General features: G+C 41.1%; 1 protein-coding gene across 1 annotated transcript in view; it reads left to right on the top strand.

The window, feature by feature from the left end:
- Positions 1-1,123: 1,123 nt before the first annotated feature.
- Positions 1,124-27,073, top strand: part of efna3a (ephrin-A3a) — a 61,863-nt gene continuing 35,913 nt past the window's right edge. Inside the window, exon 1 of the mRNA XM_042434628.1 lies at positions 1,124-1,750. Within this exon, the coding sequence (XP_042290562.1) occupies positions 1,638-1,750 (113 nt within the window). The 5' untranslated portion in view covers positions 1,124-1,637. The remainder of the gene's footprint in view (positions 1,751-27,073) is intronic.

Genomic DNA, 27,073 nt, shown 5'->3' with positions numbered 1-27,073 from the left:
AGGAGCACTGAAGCTGTTCTGGCCTGACTACTACAATTTATGCTGTTTTTTCCCTTGAATTTGTCTAATATATCAAATTAATTATATTTTCAGCCTGGTCGCCAGAATAAAACGTTGGCATTGTACGTTTCTGCAAACCACAGATACATTGAATATCTACGTTTCAACACGTGTAATATGTAGCCAATTAACATTTCAACAATATGTATCATATCAACATTTCTAAAGTGACGTACTTCACATGAGATCTATATGAGCTGACTGTCTTTTTAGAAGGAGGAGGGGTCGGTGGATGGTTAGTAAGTTTGTTAAAAGAAAGTTGGAAATCAGCAGAAAGCAAGGTTTGAGACCACCTCGAAACCAATGCCTACTTCCTGTTTCAACCCACAAAACCGGGTGTTTTTTGCAAGACATCAGGACATTTGCAACAGTTTTTTTTTTTTTTTTTTTAACCCAAACCAGCGTCTTTCCCTAACCCTAACCAAATGGTTTTTTGTGCCTAAACCTAACCAGACCTTAACCACAGCGTTGTCACATCATAAAACATCATTATTCAACTGATAATGGCCAACATTGAAATGTGAACATTCAACGTGTCTGTGGTTTGCAGAAACATACAATGCCAACGTTTTGTTCTGGTGATTTGGTTGCCATTTTTACATCTGAAATCTGGTTGTGGACAGAAATTTGAATAGTATGCCCCTGTACTTAACTGATATAATAATTTCACAGAAGATGAGGATTGTAAAAGTTTTCTAGTGTGAAACAGACCTATCTGTGATGTGACCCGTGTTGCACATAACATCTGTGATGGTTTGTTAGTGTCTGCCTACAGCTAAACCTACTGTAGTCTTAATCCCTACCTTCAATCTAAACTCAAACAAACCTTAATTGTAATTTTTATCCTAAAATAAACCTACTCCTAATTATCATCTTGAACCTAAAACACACACACACACACACACACACACACACACACACACACACACACACACACACACACACACACACACACACACACACACACACACACATAAACACTGTGGATGCTGTGAGGGGGCGGGGCAGCAGGATAGACGGACATGTGAGCGCATCTCTGCCATCAGAGGGCGGGTTTGTAGCGTTGTGTGTGCAGCGTGTGGCTGCTGCTGCTGCTGCTGGTGCTGGTGCTGATGATGATGATGATGAGAGGAGCGGCAGGTACACAAACCTTTCAACGGAGATCCAGCGGCTTGGATGCGACTTTAAAGCTGCGCAAAGAACAATAAACACCGACCTCAGCTGTCACCTCTGAATGTGTTAACCTCTCTTGCCTTATCATTAGTAATATTTGTTCCTCTTTTAATGAAAGCAGAATTGCTAAACAAAAAGAAGGAGTGAGTAGAAAGTGCGCAGCTTCACCGAAAAAGAAGTGAAGATGCCCAAATGGGTCTCGTCGCGATGGGATTGGAGTTGAAGAACACGTAAGCACTCACAAGTCACCCTGATTCAACCCGTTGTTAAGGTAACTGGGAACTTGAAAAGGCGTTTTTTGACCTGCTGGGATGTTGTGAACGACACAGTCGCCTGGGACAAGAAGGAGCGGGGACGCAGAAGGAAGAGAGGGGAACCAGGGTTGGACGAGCACCGGAGGGATTATGGCTCTCGCAACGTTATTTTCTCTCAGCCTCATCACGCTGGCGCTTACAAACTTGCACCTGTCGAGAGCCAGCGACCGGCATGCGGTGTACTGGAACAGCTCAAACCTACTGTAAGTGGCTTTCTGCAGCCGTAACGCAGCCTTGTCCGTGTTAAGTACAAATTAACTTGTGTTCCTCTTTGCTGATGTGCACCTGTGCTGGTAACTTGTTTACAAGACTGTGATCGTCCTCTGCAGTTATGTCTCTTCTAGTTACAGCATGAAGCCTGTGAAACATCATTGAAATACCTACATTAAATAACTACCAATAATAAGACAGTTTCCCCCCCTATTTTAGATAAGACATCACCTGATTATCTATAATAGTCAACAACTGTCCCATTAAATATTGCATCTTTTCCTCTCTTGAATAATTTTGAGCCTCATATTTCTTTCTTTTTCCGGTCATTTAATCAGTTTGAATAATGCATCTGCACAGGCAAACTGTTTCGACATCTTTCCACCCTGCATGCAGAGAGTGGTTCCTATAAATATTTGATTTCTATCTCACATTTAGTGCATCTACAGCTGAACAATAATGACTCATTTAAGCAGTCATCTTTTTTTATTCACCATGCTTACAGTTTTGTGCTGTCGATCATCCTACCTGCCCGTCATGCAGCACAGATACATAATTCACATACACAGCTCTAACTAATAATAAGTATGCCTGCCACACACACACACACACACACACACACACACACACACATACACATATATTACCTGTAATGTATGCACTCACTCACACAAACACACACACACACACACACACACACACACGTCTGAATCTATCCTTGGACTCTGGTTCCTCCTACAGCAGTAAGGTTGCTTACCTCAAGTAAGCTTCCCCAGTCTCTCTACCTGTGAGCTATAAAGCCAGCTTGCTGTGGGGCAGAGATCGATGTGGATTCTACTGCCTTTGTCTTCTCATTAGCCAACAGTGAATCCATCTTTCTCACATTCTTTTATCTCCTCTCCTCACACAACCTCCCTCTTTGCCCCCCACTCCTCTCCTCCTCCTCCTCCTCCTCTATCTGTGTTCTTCCTCTGTCCATTTGTATTCACCTCAGACGCGGGTCTCTCCTATCGCCTCTCTCTATCTCATACTTGCTTATTTTCTTCCCTCCCTTATTTTTCTACTGTGTCTCACCAGCCGGCCTGTCCCCCTCAATTCCCTTTTTTTTTCTGCATCTCATTACCGCCCCCCCATCTGCTCTTGGTCCCTCATTCACCTCCCAAGCTCTCAGCTTAGAGTACACATACAGTAGATGATTAGAATTAGAAATTGTATGAAAGTTGTTTGAATGCATATGGATGCGGGTTCATTCAAATATTTGAAGGTTTCCTCAAGTCAAACAGTGCAAAAACTGCTGTAAAAACTGATGGAAAGGTGGTGCGACACTGCCAGTTCCTCATTAATGTTTATGAGTGAATGGCAGAGTCACATTCAAAACTGTTTTAGATTTATGACTGCAGTTAATCCCGTCAGTGTGACATGAATAGAGAAGGAGTATATTAAGCGGGACTTACTTGCATTTAAGCGCTGTAAAAGTGCACAGGTTCCTGCGTGTCTTAATCACCATTAGTCCTATTTATCAATTTTAATTAGTCTTTCCGCAGTATGCTGCTGTATGTCTAAAATGATTTTCACAGCATGAGTATGGTTGCTCAGTGTAGCCATTCATTACAGTGTTAGCACATTTTGTGGACTTAAATTGACATTTATGTGGTAAAATGACAAATATGCACACATTAATGAATTCAGAATACTGTGTGTGTGAGAGGGAGAGAGGGGGAGACAAAGTGCAGGTGGGTCCACATGCCTGTGTGTGCACAACCTCTCCTTTCTCCATAGTGAGATACAAATCTCTAAAATAATGCAAAAACTGACCCAGTTTGCAGGTAGCAGACAAATCCTCAGAGCCTATGGCAAGAATACTGATAGCCATCAAGCTTTTAAAGGCCTTCGGCTTCGGGCCACTTCTCCACCACTCTGTCTACATAGAGAACCAGCTGAAGGCCTCGCTTGTTCAACGATGCAGCTCCTTCTCTCATCCAGCTCTGGTTACAGAGACAAGCTCAGGAGAGAGCTGTAAGAAATGAAGGCAGCCAGAAAGAGCCAGAAACCAGAGGCCTTTTGGGCCAAACACTGGTTGAGGCCTAAATATTTTACCCTTGAGTGCAGCATTCAGCGCAGATGGTTACGGCACAGCTGCAAGAAATGGGATCACTTGGAAGTCAAGCTGTTTGTGCCAAAGCCATGAAAATAGCTTTTTATGATAACACTCAGCTAGAAATGTCTTGCTCTGGTGTATTGAAAGTCAAAAGGGGATTGTCACACAGTTGATACCCAGTAATACTGTGCTGTTTGATTTTTGCTTCTTTTCTGAGGTAAACAACATCAGACGATTATAGCTTTTTCCTCTGCCTTGGACAATTTAAAAACAAGATGTCTCGATTATCATAACCCAAAGAAATAGCTCAGAGTGCTTTGATTACCGCCCAAGTCCGTCACGACCACACTACCCCCCATTAGAAAGTGTCGCTCTCAGCTTCCGCTCACAGCAGTGCGCCTGGCCAACTCGTTACAGATGTCCCTGCTAATGGCTGACTGAGGCAGGAAAAAACACACACGCAGGCCATTAAATCATCTCGCATCTGAGGCCATCTGCCAATTAGAGGGGGGAGATGTGGAACATCTTGAGAGCACGCGGGAGCAGCGGTGCACTGCGGTAGCCTCGCCTACCCACAAGCAGCGTCCCATGCTCCTGCCACCTCCTCCCATCAGGTGTTTGGCCTCACTGGTTAGGCAGGCCGCATCTCCATAATTGGGCACCCTATGTCAGCAGGATCAAAACAACAGCGTGGCTTTCATTCACTCTCCCACTCCTTCCCTAAGTCACGCAGTCTATCTATGAATCCTCATAGCGTAGCAGGACGCCAGAGCAAAAAGCCTTTGCACAGACGTGGGAAGGAATAGCAGGAAATTTGAAAATGTGGCACACATCTCTTTGCTATTTCGCCATTCCTTTGCATGCCCAGCGAGATGAAAGTTGTCTTTCACTGTTTGTAGCTGATTCTTGGTGAATTACAGCTCTGCGTGTCTCATACTACACATTATGACCCTGATTTGGACCTGAAATGGTGTCTGTCAGGCCCCTAAACCACACGCAGAAAAAACAACCCAATCCCTGGCACACCATATCTGTTGCTACAAAATAAATTATCACCTTGACAAATAGCTTCTCTGAGAGTTCCAGGTACTGAGGCCTGGTGATCAATGTTGAGTCGAGGTGCCGTCTTACTCAACAGGCTCATTAACTGCCAGGTTGGTCTGTGTGGGTGTGTGGAGACCCAGCTAGACTTGGAGGTGGTTTCCTGTGGGGAAGAGGAGAACCCTGACACCCCACAGGGAAAAGTTTGTAGATATTTCGTTGCAGTGGAGGGAGGCGTTACTGAGAAATGAGTAAAATGAAGAGTGAGTGATGGAGGAGGTGATGGAGAAGGAGAAATCCGAAGATAGAAGGAGGAAAAGAGAAGGATGCAAAGTGTGAAGAATATTATAGAAAGAAAGAGGTGGGCGTAATGGAGAGATCGGAAGGAGAACACGCTGGAAAGGTGGAAAGCAGAGCAGTCTTGCAGGAGAAGTAAGCGAGGGAAAGATTGATTGAGTTGGCCAAAAGTCAGGAAGGGTGAAAGAGAGCGCGAGTTTTACCGGATATGGAAGTTGTGTTATTTGGATGAATGTGCTGTAGCTGCTGTTTTCTGAGGAGATGATACCCAAGGGAGTTGATCTGTACTAATGTGGACACAGACTGGGTCATTCATGTGGACCAATGCTCAGAGACAATAGCCCCCGCCATTCACCTGCCCCTCAGTCCTGCGCATCATGGCACAGACGGAGCATACAGGACACAAGCGGATTTGCTACCTGATTACATGCACGTCCGTCCGCCTGCAGCTCCGTCTCTGGTCTGTCTCGGCGATTTTGCATACAAATGTGTCTTATTTACTGGTATTCAATTTGTTCTTTCACATTCATTGTACAGCACATGCTCTTCAAACAGCATTAGATAGTGTGTCATTTTTTTTCCTTGGTTGCAGTTGTGTTAAATGAGAATATGTGAATAACACTGATTGAAAAGTGCAAATTGACCTTTCATACGTTTTTGAATTAAACATGTCTCTAAAACTCTAATTAAGTATTTCCCTCTCCAACTATTCAAGTTGTTTGTGAATATTTGAATGCTTTATATTCTTTATCTGGCTTAGACATGAAGGAGATTAGGTTGATGAACTGCGCTGTTAAATGGATAGTTAACTTGACATTATCACCTAGCTTCATTATGCTGCAGATCTGCACTGGTGTCACAAAACTTATTGGTGTGGTAAGTGGTGTGTTAGCCATTTTTAGCTCATTGGAATCTGCTATGAGTCACGTAAATGGATGGAGAAACACTGAAAGGATGTTTAATGGTTTGTATGGATCCAAGAGTGGGTGTGGAGATCAATACATTTATATGGTAGGGGAAGGTGAATGGACCCTGGCCGAACAAAAACACAACAAGGTTGCTTTCTGGGCAGCAATCAATCTGGGTGCATCAGGTGATCAATGTCCAAATGCATTTTTAATTTGATTTCACGGTGTCAGTAAATTGCCATGAAATATATGGAGCTCGGCTCGGGAAGCCCAGATCAAGTATTGCCTTGGAACAGCATGCCTGAGAATTGATTATTATGGACTTGTCAGTCACTGCTCCAGGGTTCATGCTCCGTGGAGGCCTTAACTATGTCTACACTAAACAAGGCCTTGGTATAGCAGCAGCAGACTCAGAGAGGAGAGTGGTTAAAAAAAACATGAGGCAGATAGAAAGGCAGATGAAAGAAAAAGATGTGTTTTAATAAGTCTGAGAGACCTAAACAAACTGTAAGTTGCTCCCCCGCAAGATAAAAATAAAAGTAGAATGCTGAACTGTACATTAGATCTGTTCACTTTACATATTCAAAGATTAAGTGCAAACATCAGTATACACTTGTTTTTGCCAAATGTCTCACTTTTCATCAGCGTACCATTTCAAAGCAAGCCAAGGCAAAGAATTGATGTTTTTATTTTAGGTACATCTCCACAATTACAGTCAAACATAGATGAAATTAATTGCAAAAACTAAAGAAAAGAGCACAAACACATTAATGTTCATTCTGGGCTGTTACTCTTGGTAAACACTAATTTAACTCTACAGTGCAGTGAGTTAAATTAAAAAGGTGGTGGGATGCAGAGAAAACCTCTGGAGGAGGCACTTAATCAACCTGGAATTTAATAGATATGAACCAAAGGGAAATTGTGAAAACTTTGACTATTACTCTGTCACAATAAAGCCCCCAATCTTGGTGTTCATTCTTCTTTATTCCTCTCTGGTCCCTCTAGACATCCGAGGCACCTCAAGCCTTCTCAGCTTCATTATTGTGAGGAATTGTGAGGTTTGCTGGGCCATTATAGCCTGTTCATTGGCTCTGATGGGAAAGTGCCATGGGACTCATCTAAGAGCTTTCCCAGGTGAGGGCGAGTGCTACTTTCTTCTTAGAAGTCCAAAGAAAAACATAGTTAGGCTCCTCATATGCCATCAGAATCCATTAGCATTCCTTGTGCTCCAAGATTATAAAAACTGCACTTAACTGGCAGCTGGAACCCACAGGAGATAGTCCTGATCCCAGACAGGTAGAACCAATTTCAGACTCAATGATTTGAATGCAAATGCTTTCTACAAAGAGGGCTTTCCAACTTCTGAATGGTGGCTCCACAGTACATTACACTGGGAGTCTGCACCGAAGTGCCCGTTACCCACTGGGAAATTACATTGCTCCTATGATGGAAATGGCTGCCATGTAGGAGAAAGATCAAAGCTGTTGATAGGTGGATGGTCACTGGCTAGAGTTTGATTATTTGGGAAATGGGCCTTGTTACGCTACATGGCCTGGAAAACGATATGGCAGCCACAGCAGTTGGCCAAAATAATTTGTTTTGTTATTGAAGCAGAAGGCCTCTTCTGAGGTATGGCAATTGAGGTGGTATTTTGCAGCGACCGGCGCCCTCAGAGTTATCAGTGTCCCTTCATAAAAAAGGCAGCGAGCGAGGACACAGGTTTGTGCTCTGTCATATCTTGTTCTCTGTTCATTCCCTTCAGGTCTTGAGCCGTGACAGGTCTTCCCTCTAATGCTCTTGGGTGCTTAACAACAGCGGTGTTACGAGAAGTGGAAACTGTCCTCACAGCTTAGTGGATGATACAGCTCCAGTTTTCCTTTCATATGAGGGCAATTTCCAATATGGGCAGCGTGATAATTAGGTATTCTGTTATAATTGAGATTTTTCCTATTGAAGATGTAATTATATGAAGGTCTGAGACCCTTTGGCAGCCGTCATCTCTGTAATGAGAATATTTGAAGAAAATTGAAATCCCTCTCTGGTACTCTGTGCATCCAGAATGACTAAAAGTAATTTGACCCTTCAGCAGCAGCAGCAGCCACCACCTCCAGTGGCTTAATGTATCCCTCTTATATTGTTAGAGGGAACATTTAAATCAGTACATCTTCAAGCGAAACTGTTCTATTACAAATATGATAGCAAAAGTCTTTAGAGCTTGAAAGTGTGATGTAAGTGGATTGGACGGGAAGCTACATACTGGCCAAAAAAAAAAAAAAAAAATGAAAGTAAAATACTTGTGAGGAAGCTGGAGGGCTGTGCTGCTCAAATGTTACATTTGCAGATATTTAAATACTCTGCCTGGTGAGGGAAGCTACATAGAGTTAAGAAATGAAATACTTTTTTTTTTTTGGAGAGAGCATGTAACTGTTACTGTTATCTGACCTGTACAGCACAATCCATTACACAATACAAAGTCTGTGAATCAGAGTAAAACTTAGTCAGACAGTGGCGCCACGCTTCTTTCTTCCCGTCCATGTTTCCATATCTTCAACCTCATCATTTAATCAGGTCTCGTGTTGGTCTGCATCAAAAATCTATTTGGAATTCATTTGCCGCCTTGATGTGTAAATTCAGTTATGGTTAATACATGAACTACGGCACATGCATAATCATGTCTCTCGACTCACACACATGCATTTTTTTTTTCCTACCTGGTGTTCTCTCCCATTGATTTAAATGGACAATAGGTGACTCATCTCGAATTACTTGCATTGGGGGGGTGGGAGGAGGGGGGGTTCCTTTTCTCTTCTACTTGCCTTTTCTCTCTCTCTCTTTTCCTCTCTTTCGATCCGTGTGTAGTGTTGGTAAGAGAGGCAGCTCTACAGTACCGTCTGTTATTTGCATTTGTTACAGCCAGGGGGAATGATTTGAGGGGGGACGAAAAGGGGTGGCGCCCTGCTTGTTATCGCTAAATTTTGAATACTTATCTATTAATGACTAGATTATAGAAAAAAATGTACAGCAGAGACATTAGTCTACCTGTTCACCATGCTCTCCTGTTAAAACAGTGCAAATCCTCCTCTGGCTATGTGCCAATAGGCAGCAAAATGCTTTGTTTGTAAAGGTATTTATTCAGTTTGTTCAGCTGCTTTTCTGTTGCTTTGGGTTATGTACAGAGGGCATCTGTGTGTGGTTGTTCTCATGACCGTAATAGTGTTAAAAACCACCATCTCTTACACAACATCTACTTTGTGTGTACAGTATGTGTCAGAAAATGACTTACATGGTGTTTTCTGACGGTAACAAACTGTGTAATGCTGCATGGGACTGTGTCTAGACCAGCGTGTGTAAAACTGGAAGACGAGCCCAGATCCTCACCATGCTGTGTGTGGGTGTATAGAATATCAATGTCCTGCTGTGTTCTCTCACTCTGCGTGTGTGTCTGGCTGCTATTAGGTGGCATTTAAGGTGTTTTCATGTCTCATTGTCTCTCTGGGTGAGTGTGTGCGCACGCATGCATACATGTTTTGTTTGATTGATTGTCGGTGAAAGCAGAGTAATGATTCTGTCTCCTTCTCTTGGCCCTCTCTGGTCTCTTTTGGTCAGTTTCTCCCTCACGCCTGTGTTTCCTTTCTGTTGGTTGCGTTTGCCTCGCGGAGCAGCAGCCCTCTCTGTCTTGCTGCCGTGCTGTTTGAAGTGTTTTTGCTCAGCCTTCTGTTCCTGCTCCGTTCTCACCTTGTGTGGAGTCAATGGGAAGTCCCAGAAGACCGCTTCGCTCAACCGCATTGCCGTGCGTGGGAGGAGAGTGGGCACTACCGCCCATTTACCTCCCTTTAATTTATCGCTCTATTGCTACTGAGAGAGTGAATCACATACAGTATATTGTGTCATTATTTAGAAATCCTTTCGTTCACTGCACATGCACTTGTCTTTCTAGTTCAGCCTGTAAGTACACATAAGAGGAGCTGTGTTTTTCTTCCCCTGCAGTCCGTGTGTTTGTGCATGCAAGTGTGTCTTTCAGCATAGCATAAAGTATACATACAGTAAGAGATAGATGGTTGTGATAAATAGATTTGCTTTTACAGCACTTAAAGGGATTCTGTGTCACTTCCCTGGAGGAAGAGGAAGAGAAAGTGGTAGGAAAAGTTACAACAAAAAAATAACCAAAAGGAAGAGGAAGAACGTAAGGCTGGGGGAGGGAAGCATAACAAAAAAGGAGATGGAGGAGGTAGATATAAGGCAGTGCAGAGATGTAAAGGCAGAGAGTGGATGTGGAGATAGGGGGAGGGAGGGTATTCGTATGTAGAGGAGAGGAAGAGTCTGTATGGAGAATATTAATGGTGTGTCAGGAAGTGGAGTATCTTTAAAGACCTCAACCTTTCTTCTGGTGCTCATGCGTACTGTATCGTAACAAGCAGCTTGGAGGCACGGCTGTGAAAACCAGGGAAAAATTGCAGAATAAGCAGCTGCATCAATGGCAGAATTTTACTCGCATATATTCATTATCAGGAGTTGTGTTTGCAGAAAACAAATAGTAATGGACAGAACAACTGGAAAGGCAATACAACAAGAGAAAGCTCACAATATCACATTTGGCGGATTTATTTGTCCTGCTTGTTCAGCAGCATTTAAAAGCATTTGTTTGGCTCGCTAAAACGTGTTTATTAGAGGTGACTTGTTTGTTCTTCTCTCATTACCAAAATCAGTCCGCCTGGAGGTAGAGATCTGGCCTGCAGCACCTGCTCTACTTGCTGATTTAGACACAGCAAACATTTACTCTCCTCCTCACATTATCTATCTATCTACATATCTAACTATCTATAGTTCTCTTTCACTCTCTTTTCAGTCTTACTCATTCACTCAGCATCTCTCTCTTTCTGTATTATCGGCACATACTCAAACGCACTCACCGATTTTTGAGTCGCCGCTGTGTCAGGACTCTGAAATCCTTCCCAGCACCTGTCAGCGGCGGGATCTACAGCAAGAAGGAGAAGAGAAGGAGCTGCAAGTGTGTGTATTGCCTGTGTGCACACGCTTTTGCGCGAGAGGAGAGGAATCGAGAGGGGAGAGAGAGAGATGGAAGTGGCGCTCATTTACCACATGATGCAAGGAAGAAACACGCTGTCTTTCATGGAAGCCTGTGTCACAGGTGACAGTCAATGACAGGGCCAAGAACAGGCCTGTCACATTGGCAGAAACCTAAGAGAGGAGGAGGCACAGGAAATGAATATGGTATTTGTCATATAGCAAATGACAGGGAGATGTAGAAGGAGTATAGGCGTACGGTATGGTGGCAGGGAGAACAACAAGAGAGCACGTTGTTAAGACTTAAATGATGTAGTGAAGAGAATATATACAGCCTGGGGTCATTGTTTATGATGGGAAAAGCAAGTTTGACACACACAGCTACTGCAGAAGATGGATTCCTTCTATGGAAATTGGTCTAATACCAAAAAGTTTATTCCCAGGGAGCCCTGAGTGCCGTTGAAAACATAATGGATCATGATTGTAAAAAGAGAAAGACTGATAATCGAATCTCTGGCCGTTATCGTTTTCGTTTGATCAGGAGGAGGAGTCATATAAATTGGAATACTATATCAAGCTGTCTGGCTCGTGTTTCCGTCAACATAAATCCAATCTGCTAAAAGAAGGTTTAGCATTTTCACGATTTCCTAATATCTGTAACAACTTGTGACTTGGCATTTGCAATTCATAAAACAGGTTGTAATTCCTAATTAACAGGCTTTAATTTCCCTAACGGGAATGAACTTTTGGTCAAATTAAAGGTTTCATTAAGTTTTGATTCTAACCTCCAGCGCCTGCTGTATAGTTGTAAATTAGTGCCAAGGAAACCATATCTCTAGCTAATGTGCAGTGGCAGGAAGATAACAGCATTCTCAAAAATGCCAGAGACATTAGCATTCCTGCATCGTGCTGTGTGTGCGAGGTCTTTAAATCTATAAAAAAAATAATTTGCTGTTCGTCAGCAAAAACCCTGCCCCCCACCCTCCCCCTCGCCTCCTCTTCATGAGACAGTTCATCAGCAATCTATCATCGTATGTATTAGTTATGAGCAGAGCCCAGTTCATTCGAAACACACAGCACAGGTTTCTGTAGTTACTTAGGTTTCAGTTATATTTTCAAACTAGTTTCAGTCCTGTTGTATAGCAAGGTAGAGGGACAGAGCACTCTAAGCGTCAGAAAATTATCCTTTTCTGCTTAATGAGGACTCGTTTCCTCCCTGCGTTGCACTTCTACCCAAGCGGAGAGCCAGGGTTTGCTGCTCGGCCAGCCTCTGCCTGCTCAGAGCCTTGTATGCAAATATCCATTTTTCAATCAACCTTGCGGTTCATTCTGAGGCGTTCGATATAGGTCTAGCCTTCTGCAAGGTAATTTACCCAGAATTCCTTTGACCCCCAAGGTCAGCCGGTGGAATGACACCTTTAATCACTCACCTCCACACTGTGTTCACGGCCTCTGAAGAGATGGAGGGAGGTCACTTAAAGATAACCGGCTGAGTGTTTAGAGAACTGATGGTGGTGTAATGGCACTGACTGAGGTATGTTATTACCACTGACTGCTGTATTATAATAGAACAAGTGCCAGACTTTGGTGCTTACTGTTAATAGGTTATTTTGCATCATAATAACATAAGCTCTTACCTAGAATTGTTGATTGACTCACCAGGTAACTGCGCCTCACCCAGGTGTCACAGAGGTAATCTCAGGTCAGACAACATTTTACTGAAAATTAATAAGAGCATCACCACTAATGAGGCAATTAAAAGTGAGCAAAGTTCTTTTAAGTACTTGCAACAAGAAATTGTTGTATTGTCGGCATATTCTACATATTCTAAATTTAAGGTGTGAATATTATGAATCCAAAGAAGCTTCTTTTATAACTTAGGTAATTCATGTGACTTTGACAACTCTTAAATTATATACAGTACCATGTGACCTTCATGACTGACCTTAGTTTCTCTGTGTGACATGAATGAAAGTTACAATCGCTGAAATTCTCCTCATCAGTAAGATTAAATGAACACATGAACTGCATATTTTGCTTAATGTAATTACAGTAAAATGAAAAACAATAAATTTTGAAACTACTGACTGTTGTGCTGCAAATGTTATTTTTAAAACCAAATTTTCACCATATTATTGTTAATATTACTATGATAAAAACACACCAATAAATGCCCAGAACCAAAATAATAAAAATAACAAGGTAACAAGATTAGTACATTACAAAGTATTTTCAAACAATACCCAGCCCCTTTAGTAGTACATACTGTGTACTTACGTGTGTGTACATGTATGTCTATCTTCGTGAAGACCACACTGAGCTTTACCTTAAAAGTGAAAACAGAAGGTCTGTCCCAAAGTGTCCCAAAGTGAGGACAGACCAAGGGCAATGTGAGGTTTAAGACTTGGTTTTGGGTTAGAATTAGGTTTAGGTTCAGTTTAGGGTTGGGGTCTAGGCATTTAGTTGTGCTGGTTAAGGTTAGGGTAAGGGGCTAGGGTAAGGCTGGATGATTAATCGAATTTTATTTTCAATTACGATTTCAATTTACGCTTCCAACAATTATGAAAACGATAATTGAGATAAATTGATTATTGTACTGCATCCCATTTCAGAATGATGCTCTTGTTTTGTCTTGTGTTATAAATCCAGCGCATCATATGTCGGAGCAGCCAAACAGCGCAGCAGTGGGAGACAGACAGACAGAGCGGAGTCTTCCTCACAGCGTGAATGTGCGTGAATTTAACAGTCAAATGTTCAGCGGTGGAAACTGATTTGCTTAGACATCTACAGGCTACTCTGTTTTAGTTTCAGTCAGACTTTGGATGCTATTATTTCAAATACAGGGACGCTTCTCCATGTAATGATCTCTCCTTTCATCCAGCCTCTCGGCACCGTGCTTTCTCTGTCTGCAGTTGTCTGTTATTGTGAACATGCTTACTTGTAAAAAGCTGATTAGAAACCTGGTTACATATATACATGGCAGAGAAATCAGCGTTCTCCAGGGAGTAGAATCTACCCGTGGAAACCAGCTTTCTCTAATCCCATACTCCCAGTACAGAGAGCAGGTTTCTTGTTTACATGACAGTTAAGAAATCAGCTTTCTAGAGAAAACCGACTGTATCCTGGTTACTCAGGTGCATTTAAACACACTGCAGGATAATACAAGTCAATAATTTCTGTTAAACCTCTTGCTTCTCAGAGCACCATGATGAATAATCATTTTAATATTGATCACTCTCCACACAACATGCATCTTAACAATCACTACAATGATATGATCTCAAATTATTTTGTTCTAATTTATTTTTATTTATTATTTCTATACATTGAATATATGTTTAGTAGTTTTCAGAAGGTTATGGAAGTGCAACCACAACATAATCAATCATATTTTGATCTAGTTTATTTTATTTATTATTCTTATATTATTTAATTATTCATTGAAAAAATATAATTTGTTTTTCAGTTGAATTATATTTAAAGTTCAAGTAAAGTTTTTTAAAAAAGTTTAATAAGTAATCGTGTTAAATTATCATGATCTCAATATTGACATAATGAAATAATCGTTATTATAATTTTTGCCATAATCGAGCAGCCCTAGGCGAGGGAATGCATTATGTCAGTGAGGGTCCTTGCAAGTGTAGAAGTATAAACATACACTGCGTGAGTGTGTGTGTGTGGTTATATATCCACACCTGAAAATATTCCAGTATCTCTAGGGAGTTTATCCATATTCGACTGTTCCACATCCCAATTTACAAGCAGTGTATCTGATTTTCATGCAGAAGACCGGAGTTTGAGTCCTGTCAAAGACCTGCAATTAACCTTCCCCTTTGTAACTTTGACCTTTCCTCACATTAATTAAGTGTTTGTATAATCCTAACTGTACCTTAACCATAATTTATTTGCTATAAGCACGATTCTTCCATGACCTGTACCAGCCTGTAGTTGCAGATATTGTAGAAAACGAGAATTTCAAAATGATTGGCACTGGATGTAAAAAAAATAAAAAAATGTTGCCATTGAATACAATGGTTTTGCAGAAATGTCCAATACTGACGTTCTTGTCTGGCAATAGAGTTGAAATATGTGGTTGTGGGCCCCTGAAAGAGACGCACCTCACCCTCCATCTTCAACATTTGCCGTCAAGGTGCCCTTAAGCAAGGCAATAAACTTTTAATTACTCAAGAGAGGCTGTTTAATGACCAGTTGTACAGGATTGGTTTTAGTGTGTATGTAACCCTCCTTCCCCCTGTGACTTCTGCCTCAGGCTGCTGCTGTAAAAAATAAGAGTGGTCTGTATAAAGCCAAGATATTGAAGAGTTAAAAAAACAAAAATATTTCACCTAGCAGTTAATATGATGGGTCTGAATTTGTAGGGAAGAATTTCACCTGAATACACACTCGTACCTTGTGATGCTCGGCCTTACAAATGCTCAGCATCCAACAACCGCTGAGCACTTTCAACTGAGATGTAGCATCAATCTTTGTGTAGCAAGACACCTTACCTTACTCTTCAACACCCAAACGCCAGATCTTCTGCTTTTCATCCATAAGCCCTGTGATTTATACCAAGATACACTGTAAATCCGCTCCGAGATACTTTACGTCTTGCTTGAGCACACACACATGCATACACACACACACACACACACACGCGGTAAGCCTATGATTCTCCTCAACTAAAGAGTCTTAATAGAGGAATAATTGTCAAATTGCATTGACTATTGAGAAATTATGCAAATGTGCTTGTTCCAAACTTTCTTTTCCAAATACATTTAGAGTAATCATGACAAATTGATTGAAGTTTTGATTAGGGTGAGAGTTTTTGAAGACTTTTGAGTTATCAGTAATGTGCTTTTATAAAACGGCTAATCAACCAAAAATGTCTTTGTATGACCTGAATAACTCTGTGTTGTTTGACTAATCAAGGGAGGAAGGGGCTGCACACACATACACATTGCTCATGCACAGAAAAGAAAAGCCGGTAACTCTGATTCCTCTCCATAAAGCCCTGCAGGTGTGGTCCACTCCTCCAGCGCTGGCTATTAGCACAGCCTATCATTGGTATTCATTTCCCGCTCCTAATTCCCCCACAGTATTTTTTTCCCCTCTCACTTGACAGAGGACCGTGGGTTAAACGCCGGGGGGAGCGCTCCATCACGACTAGATCTGATCCAATTAAATACAGATTTAATCAGCCCCGCAGTCGGCGAGTGAATACGGAATGTGATCAGGCTGGTGGTAACTGGAGGCCCAGCAGAGTGGGCGCTGGTTTCCATCCCTGGTTCGGAGGACTGGCTTAGTGGGTGAGGAGGCCCCTTGATCCTATCTGACCTGTCAATTGAGCACATCCATATATCCGCAGTCAGGTTTAGTTCTCACTTTTAATAAGCTGATGACATGTTGAAGCTGTTCCTTACTTCTCTGCAGTGTCTGCAGACCCTTGCGATGATGACCCCCAAACCTACTGATTTAGTGTTGTGAGAGATGCCGAGGAGACGACAGAGGCTCCTTTGGAAGATTTGCGAGATTTACTGTTGATGCAAACACTCAATTAATTAATGATTTAGGGACTGGATTATATCTGTGGCAGGCGGGAATGATCTGGAGGAGGTTAATCTTTCGTTTGCTGGCAGAGACGTTGGAGCCTGTCTACCTCTGGCTGTGTGGAAAGCAAGGAGAAAACACCCGCCCCCCCCCCAGCCAGAGAAGGAAGATTTTCCCTCCTTCCTCCCAAATGGCTGCAGCTGCTGATTGTTGAAACCTTTTACTCTGCAGAGGAAGCAGTCCTGTGATATGAAGTACAGCTCCCCAGTGCCCCATCAAAGTCCACTGTAACTGCTGTGTCACCTTCAGAGTTCCAAGGGAGGATTGTACATGGGGAGCTGCTGCAGAGCCTACTAATGAGAAGTCATTGGAAAGCGGGTTGCTTTTTAACATATCCCGATGTCTGGGGTCATTTCAGTTACGACCCGAGACTTAATTACAAATCCTGCTATTTAGTGCATGGTGATGTGTGTGTGTGTGTGTGTGTGTTATGTGTGTCTGTCTCTGCCAGTCTGTGGCTAGATATTGTTGTGAAAAAATAGTGATTCTGTCTGTCACTCAAATGTGTAACTGTAAATAAGTATTGCCTGCCTCAGTTAGCCACATCCCACACAATGCAAACATTAACACACCATGGCATTAAGAACAGTTTAGCGTCTGAACCAAATCCAACCTGGCAAGCACATCGCTGTGGCTGGCGAATTTAACAAGCTGGGGGTTTGTTTCTCATCCAGCATGCCAGTCATTTATGTTAATGCAAACAAGTCCCCCCTCTCTTTGTCTCTTTAATGTTTCCAGTGATGAATTAGGCTATGTGCTATCAGATCGTGGCCTCATCTGTGTCATTTACATTCAAAGCACTTGTGCAACCTTTATTGAAAAACCACATGTCTTGAATTATTTGCATTATTCAGAAAAGCTTATCTCAGTCCATTGTATGGAAAAACCGGCAATTAATACAAAAATTACATTAGGAGATTGCATAGTGTTTCCCCAAGAAAAGGTCCAAAGAGGTGTAATTTGTTAATTACAGTGTGAAATGATTCCAGTTCTTACTGTGAGCATTTCAGCCACATCCTGCCCCTGGGATGGGCATCCTTCTCTCTTCTTCCACCTCAGATCAGTAGTCTTTAATTGCCTCTTGTGTTTGGAGGAAGACTCACCTCCGTTGTTATTTCCAGGTGTAAATGAGATGAGGAGAGAAAGGTTACCCCAAGCCCCACAAGACCGTTCAGTCCTTCAGGATGGTCTTGGTTCACCCCTGCCATAGTCTGATATCTCAAACAGAGCTGTGTTTGAAGTGCTCGGTTGGGTGCCTGCGCTTTCTGCACTTGGGCGAGAGTCGCTGTGCTTGTTCAACTCTGGCAGCCCCTCTGTAAGTTCCTTCTTTTGTATTTGCATACCGAACAAACAGGAAATTGTGTTCATTTGTATGCAAATGTGTTTGTCCCCAAGGCTGGGATTTTGAATTAAAAGTTTTACCGTCCCATTAATTCCAAATTACACACAGGCACCGACATGGGCTCCTCCGCCCGGCAGGGGGGTATCCGACTTGCCATCCAAACGCATCTCTGTCAGTTTAGGCTGTTTAGTTTGCCATCTGTGAAACGGAGTCGGAATTTGGATTTAATCTGGTCCACTGATTTGCAGATTGATCGTCTGCACCACGTTGCAATCTCCTCTTAATTATCTCGCGAAAATATGCAAAGATTTTGGTGTGATTGATATTCGAGGATACTACCAGAGACAGACGTGAGGAGGCCTTGAAGTGGTTGACTGACAGGTTGTGAGGAACATGGTGAATGAGAGGGAGTGGTGAAGGCCGTCCACCATGCCAATGTAGCACACCTCATCAGCCCTGCTCATTAAAATACATGTACAACCTTATGAAAAATGCATGACCCCATCAATGACGTGTGGCATGTATGGCCTGATGCTGACAGTCAAGGTAATATGAAAAATTAGCACCTGCACATCGACTGCTCGAAAGGGACTTTGCATAAAGGGCCTTGTCTTTATCATAATGTTGCCAATCAAGCACTAACATAGTATTAGTTCAGCTCTCTTAGATATCGATTGGCGTGACTGAATACCCGATGTAATACTGAGTATGGGACTTGCATCTATGCTTGGAGTATATACATTGTAGTGTTAGATAGATAGATAGATAGAATTCTACCTTTGTAAGTCTGTTTATTTAAAAAACACTGGAAAAAATACTACACTCTCCCCTGCATTAGTGTTGTCACGATACCAAAATTATGACTTTGATACGGTACCTGCCTAAATATCTCAATACCGATATTGAAATGATACCATGGCAAAAACCTAAAACATCAGGAAAAGTAATGAACAATATATTAGATGACAGAACAAGGAACTTTTTACTTATTATTATATACTAACTATTTGTTTTTTATCAATTAAAAAAACAAAATATTTTTACATTGTTTAAACATAAATAATAATAATAATAACAACAATAATAATAATCAATAATAATAAATACATTATATTTTGTCACAGTCACTGAGCTTTATAGCTATTGAACATATTTTAACAAAAATAAAATTACTCTGTTGCAGCTGCTGAACTTTATAGCTATGTTTAAAAAATAAAAATTGGTTCACAATAAAACGAATTTTGTCTCAGAACGTGGACATCTGAAAACCAGAACATGTTTCTCTCTCTGACTTACTTTCTGGACAGTTCTTTGGCCACTTCAATGTTCTTAGCCAGGAATATTATATATTATCTATCACATTCGCTAACCTGTTGCTCTTTGAATGCCTCGAATAGGTCGGCATGTCTGTCAGCAACACACTTTGCCAAGTTGGACGTGTTGGCACCCTTGGTCTGCGTGGGTTTAAAACATCTTTTACAGACAGGCTTTGTGGTGTCCGTGAGCTTGCCCTGACTGTCGGCTATGTAAGCGAAATGATGTCATATTTTGCTCTGTGCATCATCTTGTGTATTGTTTCACCCTGGACTTATGGAAGTACCATAAAAAAAAAAGTGATGAAGGCATTTTATTAGAGGTATTATTGGCCTCTTCTGACAGTATAAAGTCATAAGCCTACTCTCAAAGTGGTAGTGTTCTTTTGTTCTAGTGTTTTTTAGTTTTACTTCCGTGTTATTACTTATTATAATATATTCACGAATAGTTCAAGTCTTGTGCTATGCAAATTGCACTTGCTCATCAGTTTTCTTCTACTTTGAATTCAGTAAAAATATTTGCAAAATGGATGGACATCAGCATTGATAAACATGTAAAAATGATAAAGTTTTGCTCAAAGAGAGAGAGAGACACACACACACACACACAGTACTGTTCACAAATTAATAATGCATGGAGCACATCTTGTTCACATGCAGACTTTTGGCAGACATCTGATTTCTCTGTGTGATGAGCCAAGGGGGACACATCATTTTGACTCTTCAGTCCGAGAGTGATGGTGACCGAGCACTTGGTTGCCAGGTTTGCTAATGAAAGGGGTAATTTGGCTTCGTATTTTTTCAAAGACTTTGAAACGGGTTATGTTCTTTGGAATAGACATTCAATCAGTAATATCAGCTCCAAGGGAAGTCTCCTATTTGCTAGAAAACCCGTTGAAACATATCTATAACAATATTATGGGCTAGACTGTCGGACTAATGAAACTCATAAAGGACATTCAGTAAGTGAATTGCTTAAATCTATTGCTTGATTTTCTATCTCCTCTGTCTTGACAAAGGGGATAATCTTTTTTTATACTGTCTTATATCTTTTTATATATGTAACATCTTCTTATTTTATGTTTTATCTTATTTGTTTTATATACGTAATGTTAATGTAATATATTCGTTATGTATAATCTTTATTTGTTTTTAAGCACATTGAGTTTACGCTTGCCGTATGAAATGTGCTATATAAGTAAATTTGACGAGGGTTGCAGAATGTAGACAAAATGACAAAACTTTTTATTTTGTTTATATTTTGTATGTAATATTCTTGCTAAATTGCTTTCTAGAAAATCTATCACAAGTTAAAAAATATATATGTATTCATACTTTCTGTTGTTCTAAGAGAAAGAAAAAAGAAAAAAATCATACACTGAATAAAACACAACAGAGATTCAGCTTTCATACTGTGATAACAACCTTGCTGTATTGATTGTGAGTGCATAAGTGCTGCTAATACTAAATTTAGTTATTTTGGAAATACTTTATCTCGATAATAAAACAATATTCACAACATCTACTCAAAGAAATTGGTTTGCACATTTCATGCAGTTGTTTATTATTTACTCCTGGAAAAATCAATGTGAAATTTATTGAGAACAGAGGGAACCAGAATTGTCTTGCACCTGAACAAAACCATTTTTCAACACTGAAAAAAAAAACACCAGCCAGATTTTTCTTTTCTTTAGCAGAACTTGAAACCACACGTCCTGCTCTTCACATCACTAGGTTTGAAAAAAGGGTTTAAAATCCCTCATCACTGTTTGTGGTTGTGTCAGACATCAAATGTGCAAAAGATGCTACATGTAACATTTTAAAGATAAACTACATCAGGCTGCTTTTCCTATTTGGGCAAAAGCTGTTTTACTTATTATATTTTATGACTGACAGAACACTGATTACACTGAGTTTGCTACAAATGGCAAAATGATAAGGTCTTTTAACATCTGTGGATGCATTATGATAAATATTTGACTCTATATGCTAGTTGCTGTTGATTTTAGTTGCAACTCAGGGTCTGGAATAGCTTTGGAAGAGATTTGGGTTCAGGTAATTGGAGCAATTGTGGAATATAGATATAAATATGCAGTGCGCTGCTTAATCATGTTATTAGCGGCGGTGTGCTTTCTCACTATTTCAGGGGAACGGCTGCATTTGTGTCTTGAGACAGGACATAGTGCTTTGTAATGAGAGTTGTTGATATGTTTCTGCACCAGTGCCAGTGAAACAAATTAGAGTGTGTTTATTGCACTTAGTGGACAAGGTGAACCTGAGAGTGTGAGAAAGGGAAAAGTAGATGTTTCAGGATGGACTTACAGGCTATGTGCCAGTGACTGGTTACAAGATATTAAGTTATAATGCAAAATAATAATGTAGATGTGTTTTTCAATGGAATTTAGATTAAAAGGCTACCATTTCTATGTGATATCCTTTGTTTTGTCAGCCTTACACATTAAAACGAATGAATATGGAAAACAAGAACCCGCTTTAATCAATCATAAGATAGCACAAGTGACAGCTGATTAATATTCGTCAGAAAAAAAACCTTGACAGTGCTTCAAAACCCAATGCAGAACAGCAGAATCCATTGATAACCATTCAATCTGTTGACTTCTTTTGCGGCTCTCTACTGTTTAATTCCTTCCACTATTGTTCTGTCCTTGAATGAACTGTCACAGAGCACAATATAGTCTGTAGTGTACATTTCCTGAGATAAAGAAAGTTGCCATAATTGCCACTAGTCATTACAAGTCATTCTCTCATGAGTTTTAGAGAGGAAAGCTGTGACTTGGAACAGAGACTTGGACAGGAGGAAACCTGCAGAGTGGGCAGTTGAAGGAAAACAGTTGGTAAAGAGGATGCAAGGTTAAAGGCCCCATGAAATGAGAAATACATTCTCCCAGTTTTTATCCTGTGTCCCTGTGTTAATTGTTCATTTATCTCTTGTCATATGCCAAATATATGTCCAAAAATCAGTATAAGAGTATTTTTACATCAAAATCCCTGTCTTTTCTCTTCCTGTAAAACAGTTTCAAATGTTTGATGACTCATCCTGCACTCAGGGGCGTTTAGTTAATCCAATTAAATGTGACTTTGGGCGAGTAGCTAGTCACTTCACCGTTTGAGTCGTAGTAGCAAACAGAGCAATATGGAGAGAGCTAGGAAGAGATGTGTGTTTGGATATTAGTGGGCAAAAACTTTGTTTTTCATTTCCAAAACAATATGGCTGAGGTCCAATTCATTCATCTCTCCCTCGTCCACCTCTTGATCTAAAAACAGGTTTGGGTTTCAGTGTGGAGCCAACAGTCCTCTGTAGGTCAGTATTGCGTTAAACTCTAAGCCCTGCCCACTTTTTAGCAGTCCAATCAAAAGCCAAGGATTTGATTTAAATCCCTCTTATAACTGTACACTGCTCAAATGTTCAATTTCACAGGGAAATACATCACAGTATAGAAGCTAAAGACGCTCTAACTTACATTTCATGGGGTCTTTAAAGGAGGTGGCAGAAGAACGTGGCACACAATGTACCAGCGCCATTATCACACCGCCCAACTTGGATGCCCTATCCACCTGTTATTAGCACTGAATTGTGAGAATTGAATTAGACTGACTTGTCTTTAAAGGCTCCTAGAATCAAGCTGCCAAAGCTTTTCTGCCTTTCTGCCCAAGAGCCAGCGAGGGTGAGCGGGAGCGCGTGAGTGGGCAACGACCGGCAGTCACAGCCACTCAGAGGCACCCTGGAGGGGGGAGAGGAGAGAGCCGACCACAGCTTGGCAGCTCCACTGGAGTCTGATAAGCTTTAATGGCGCTGCACAATGATTCACACCATGTGAGACACACACACACAGGCATGCACGCACACACATAGAAACACACACGCACCTCTAGCAGGCTTGTGAGGAATAATTTCTGGACCCTGGATAAATTTGCAGTAGCAGGGAGTCTCTATTTACCAGTAATTGCATTTCTCTGCCCTCTTTCAGCCCTGCCTTCAAAAATGTTCTGTGCCTCAGGAAGTTGAAGGTGGCAGGGGAAAAAGCAACAGAACATGTTGCCGGCCTCACACCGTGCTCTGCCACAAGTTGACAGCTTATAGGCCAATCTGTACCATACATGAATACAAGCTGTGTACGGTACATAACCTGTCAGACGGACGCGTTGCATCATCTGAATTTCCTGAAAGCCTGCTCAACCGAAACAGAATATTTAACCATAGTGAATGTGTGTCTACTCTCTATACAATGACTTAATTGATCCATTTACTTGCCATCTGCATCGCAGCAGAACTACATTCCAACAAATGAAGAAGTTCAAACACAACATCTGTATTCACTGCAGCTGTCTGGTGGTGCAAATTATGATTAACTGTCTGGTATTTGGTGAATTTTTCTCGGTGGAAGGGGCTCAGACTTACATGTTGGTTTCAAAGCCAAGAGTTAAGGGAATAGAATAAAATAGACAGAATCCCTTGGAATTATTTTCATGTTGGAGCACACAATTTATGCCCAGTGCCAATGTTCAATGTCAGTACAGGAAGGGCAGATAAGGACAAACGTAAGGACGGTATGGGTGGACCGGCATGTAGGGAGTCAGACTTTCATACTGGAGATCTAAGTTTGCAACAATAAGTGTTGCTAGCAGCATGGTGCTATGGATGGCAGTGCTGATTGGTCCACCACTTTTGTCCAGACTGAAAAACCTTGACAACTATTTGATGGACTGTCGTGAAATTTTGTACATTTTCTATATTCATTCTCCCCAGAGGATGACTGTTACTACTTTGATGATCCCTTGAGTTTTCCTCTAGCACCACAGCAGGTTGACATTTTTGGTTTTTAGTGATATGAAATTTAGTACACACATTCATATCCCCTTTAGGATGAATCATAATAACATTGGTTATCCCTGAACTTTTCATTCAGGTCAAAATTACAAATTATCCAACTGGAAATACCTGAATACCAAAATTACAAATTATCCAACTGGAAATACCTGAATACCAAAATACCTGCAAAACTAATGACATTCCCATCAGCCTCAGCTGCTCTTTGTGTGTATTGCTAATTGGCAATATGAATATGCTAATATAGCCAACATGCTAAACTAAACTGATGAGCATAGTAAACATTATACCTGCTTAACATCTGCATGTTAGCATTGTCGTTGTGAGCATGATAGCATGCTGATGTTGGCATAAATGCAGCCTCACAGAACCACTAGCATGACTCTTAGTCTTGTTTTAACTGTTTCCACATTCTTTCCCCAACCTTAACCATACAGTAAATGCCACATTTACAGAACTGGAGCGATAGTAGGTTAGGTGGAGCTGGCCACTAATCATAGGGTTGGCGGCTCGATCCCCGGCTTCTCCTGTTTATATGATGAAGTGTCCTTGAGCAGCACACTAAAACCCCAAAATTGGTTCTGGTGAATGTAAATAAATAATCTAACATCCAGCAGACACAGAGAAACATTAGCATTTACTTATGTTGTTTCTGGGCTTGATGAGAGTGGTGAGACTGAACCATAATAGTCAAGTGGAGTGCCATAAATCCAAAACAATGAGCTAAAAGACATTAAAATGCTCCCTAAAGCTCAGGGGAACTTGCATTTTGTAGAATTGCCCTGTATGAATGTTCAGTCTGGCAATAAGGTTGCATAAAAAAAATACAGGTGCACTAGCTGTGACATATATAGGATATCCTTATGGGTTGACTGATCAAAGGAATTGTGAACGGAATCTGTAGGGTGCGTGTATAGGCTCATGCTGGAAAGAAATAAGGGTTGCAAAGAGGAGGGATAGAGTGGAGTAGCTTCACAAAGTAGTGCCTCCACTTAATCTGCACACAGCTAAGTTGGAGACACACAGTGAAACACAACATGGACAAAAAAAATCAATAGTCTCAACTCTCAAACAGTTACTTGAATAAAATACCCAACTCTTTCTTTCTTGCTCACTGTAGTTTTTGAATTTTCACCCTCCCGAAGTCTAAGAAGAGATCTGCTCCTTGTTAGTAGGAAGTCAGTACAATGCAATAATGTACTTAGCAGCTTTGTCTGTAGAGAGTGACTGCTGTGCAGACTGCCAGCAAGTGGAACAGATTGCAGTATTGCATATGACTCAAAATGTCCATCTGCCCCCATTATGTGTGCAGTGTCTCTTTTTTCCTCTCTTTTTTGCTGCTTTCAGCATTATGCTTAAAGTGTGCTCACACATCTCTCTTTGCTTCTGGGAGTTCTGTTTTCCTGCACATGGACATGCAGGGGGAGGTACTTAAACACACACACACAAACACACACACACACACAAATACACACGCAGGCAGCCTCGATACAACAGGTAATTATTTGCAAAGAATGGAGCAAGTGCGTGGGGTGCAAATTGCTTTGTGGGATGGCTCTGCAGGACTGAAAGATGTCAATTGAAGAGGCTGCCATTTTTTACGTATACCTCATCCATTGTTCTCCATGGTGAATTGCAGAGGGCAGTGGCACTGTATTTACATGTAACGCGGGTGTATTTGTTTGTCTCTGTCAGAGAGGATGATTTGCCCCTCGCCGGAGAACACTGGCTGTGCACAAACTGCCGGTAAATGCGAACACGAGTTTAGCAATAATTCCGAGCCCCTCTTGAGAGCAACACCGAGGTGTGCAGAAAGCCTGTCGCCACCTGTCATAACCCTCAAAACAGCAGGTAGGGGCAAAAAAAAAACACCTGCCTGTCAAAACTCTTTCTGTCTCTAATTGTTCTACACACATTCATAGAATTACTGGTTTAATTCTGCTTTATAATCACTGCTCATTGTTCCTGCTTATTGTTTCCTTGCTCAATTTGTTTGTTTGTGTTCACACTTTGGCAACCCAAATGTTCTTTTGTCATGCCAACCGAGCAATTTGTGTTCAAGGCAATTTAATTTAATTTAAGGAGAGAGAAGAGGAAGAGCAGGAGCAGGAGGAAAGGGATGTAGAAATGAAGAGGCACCTGCAGACGTGGGAACCAAGTAAAGCCATGATGGGGATGCAAAATTAAGATTAAGACTGTTTAAATAATTCTTTCAGGCTACACAGACATTGTTTTAACCAACCTACCTGACAGAAAATGATGGATTATTTATTTAAAAGGATACAATTACCATATTAAGTAGGCCAGTTTTTAATTCATGAAACAGGCTACTATATGTGGTGCCTATTCGTCTAGAGATACAATAATGAATAAGGACAAAGCAGCTCTATCACTTGTGGGTGCCCATGCTTATACCTCATGAGATGTGTTTGATAATCTCAGGTCGATGCTATACACTTATCTATTGACATTAAGCTTCAGGGTTCCGGTAATCCTTGATAGAATCTCCTATTTATTACAGCTGCTACAACTAAGATTATGTTACAGTATTTTCCATTTCCAAACAAATGTAAACTACAGGAAGATATATTACTTATTTTGTCATTCAAAAACAATTAAGTGCTTAATATATTGTAGTGGGGAAAAAAGGAGTTTGCAACTGCAGGATTAAAAAGTATGTAATGCCACTAACTTTGATAGAGAAATATCACTGTTGCTGTACAGGTTAGCGCATGCTGTTTGTGAGGTTTAGTAGAGATTTGTACCTGTTTTGTCAAGTGTGACATTCTGCAGACTGGAACGTGTCCTGCTCGCTCTCGGCTGTGGAGTTGGG

The sequence above is a fragment of the Thunnus maccoyii genome, chromosome 15 (assembly GCF_910596095.1).
Source record: "Thunnus maccoyii chromosome 15, fThuMac1.1, whole genome shotgun sequence".
In the NCBI taxonomy this organism is placed as follows: domain Eukaryota; kingdom Metazoa; phylum Chordata; class Actinopteri; order Scombriformes; family Scombridae; genus Thunnus; species Thunnus maccoyii.
This window is presented reverse-complemented; position numbering and strand designations above follow the sequence as displayed.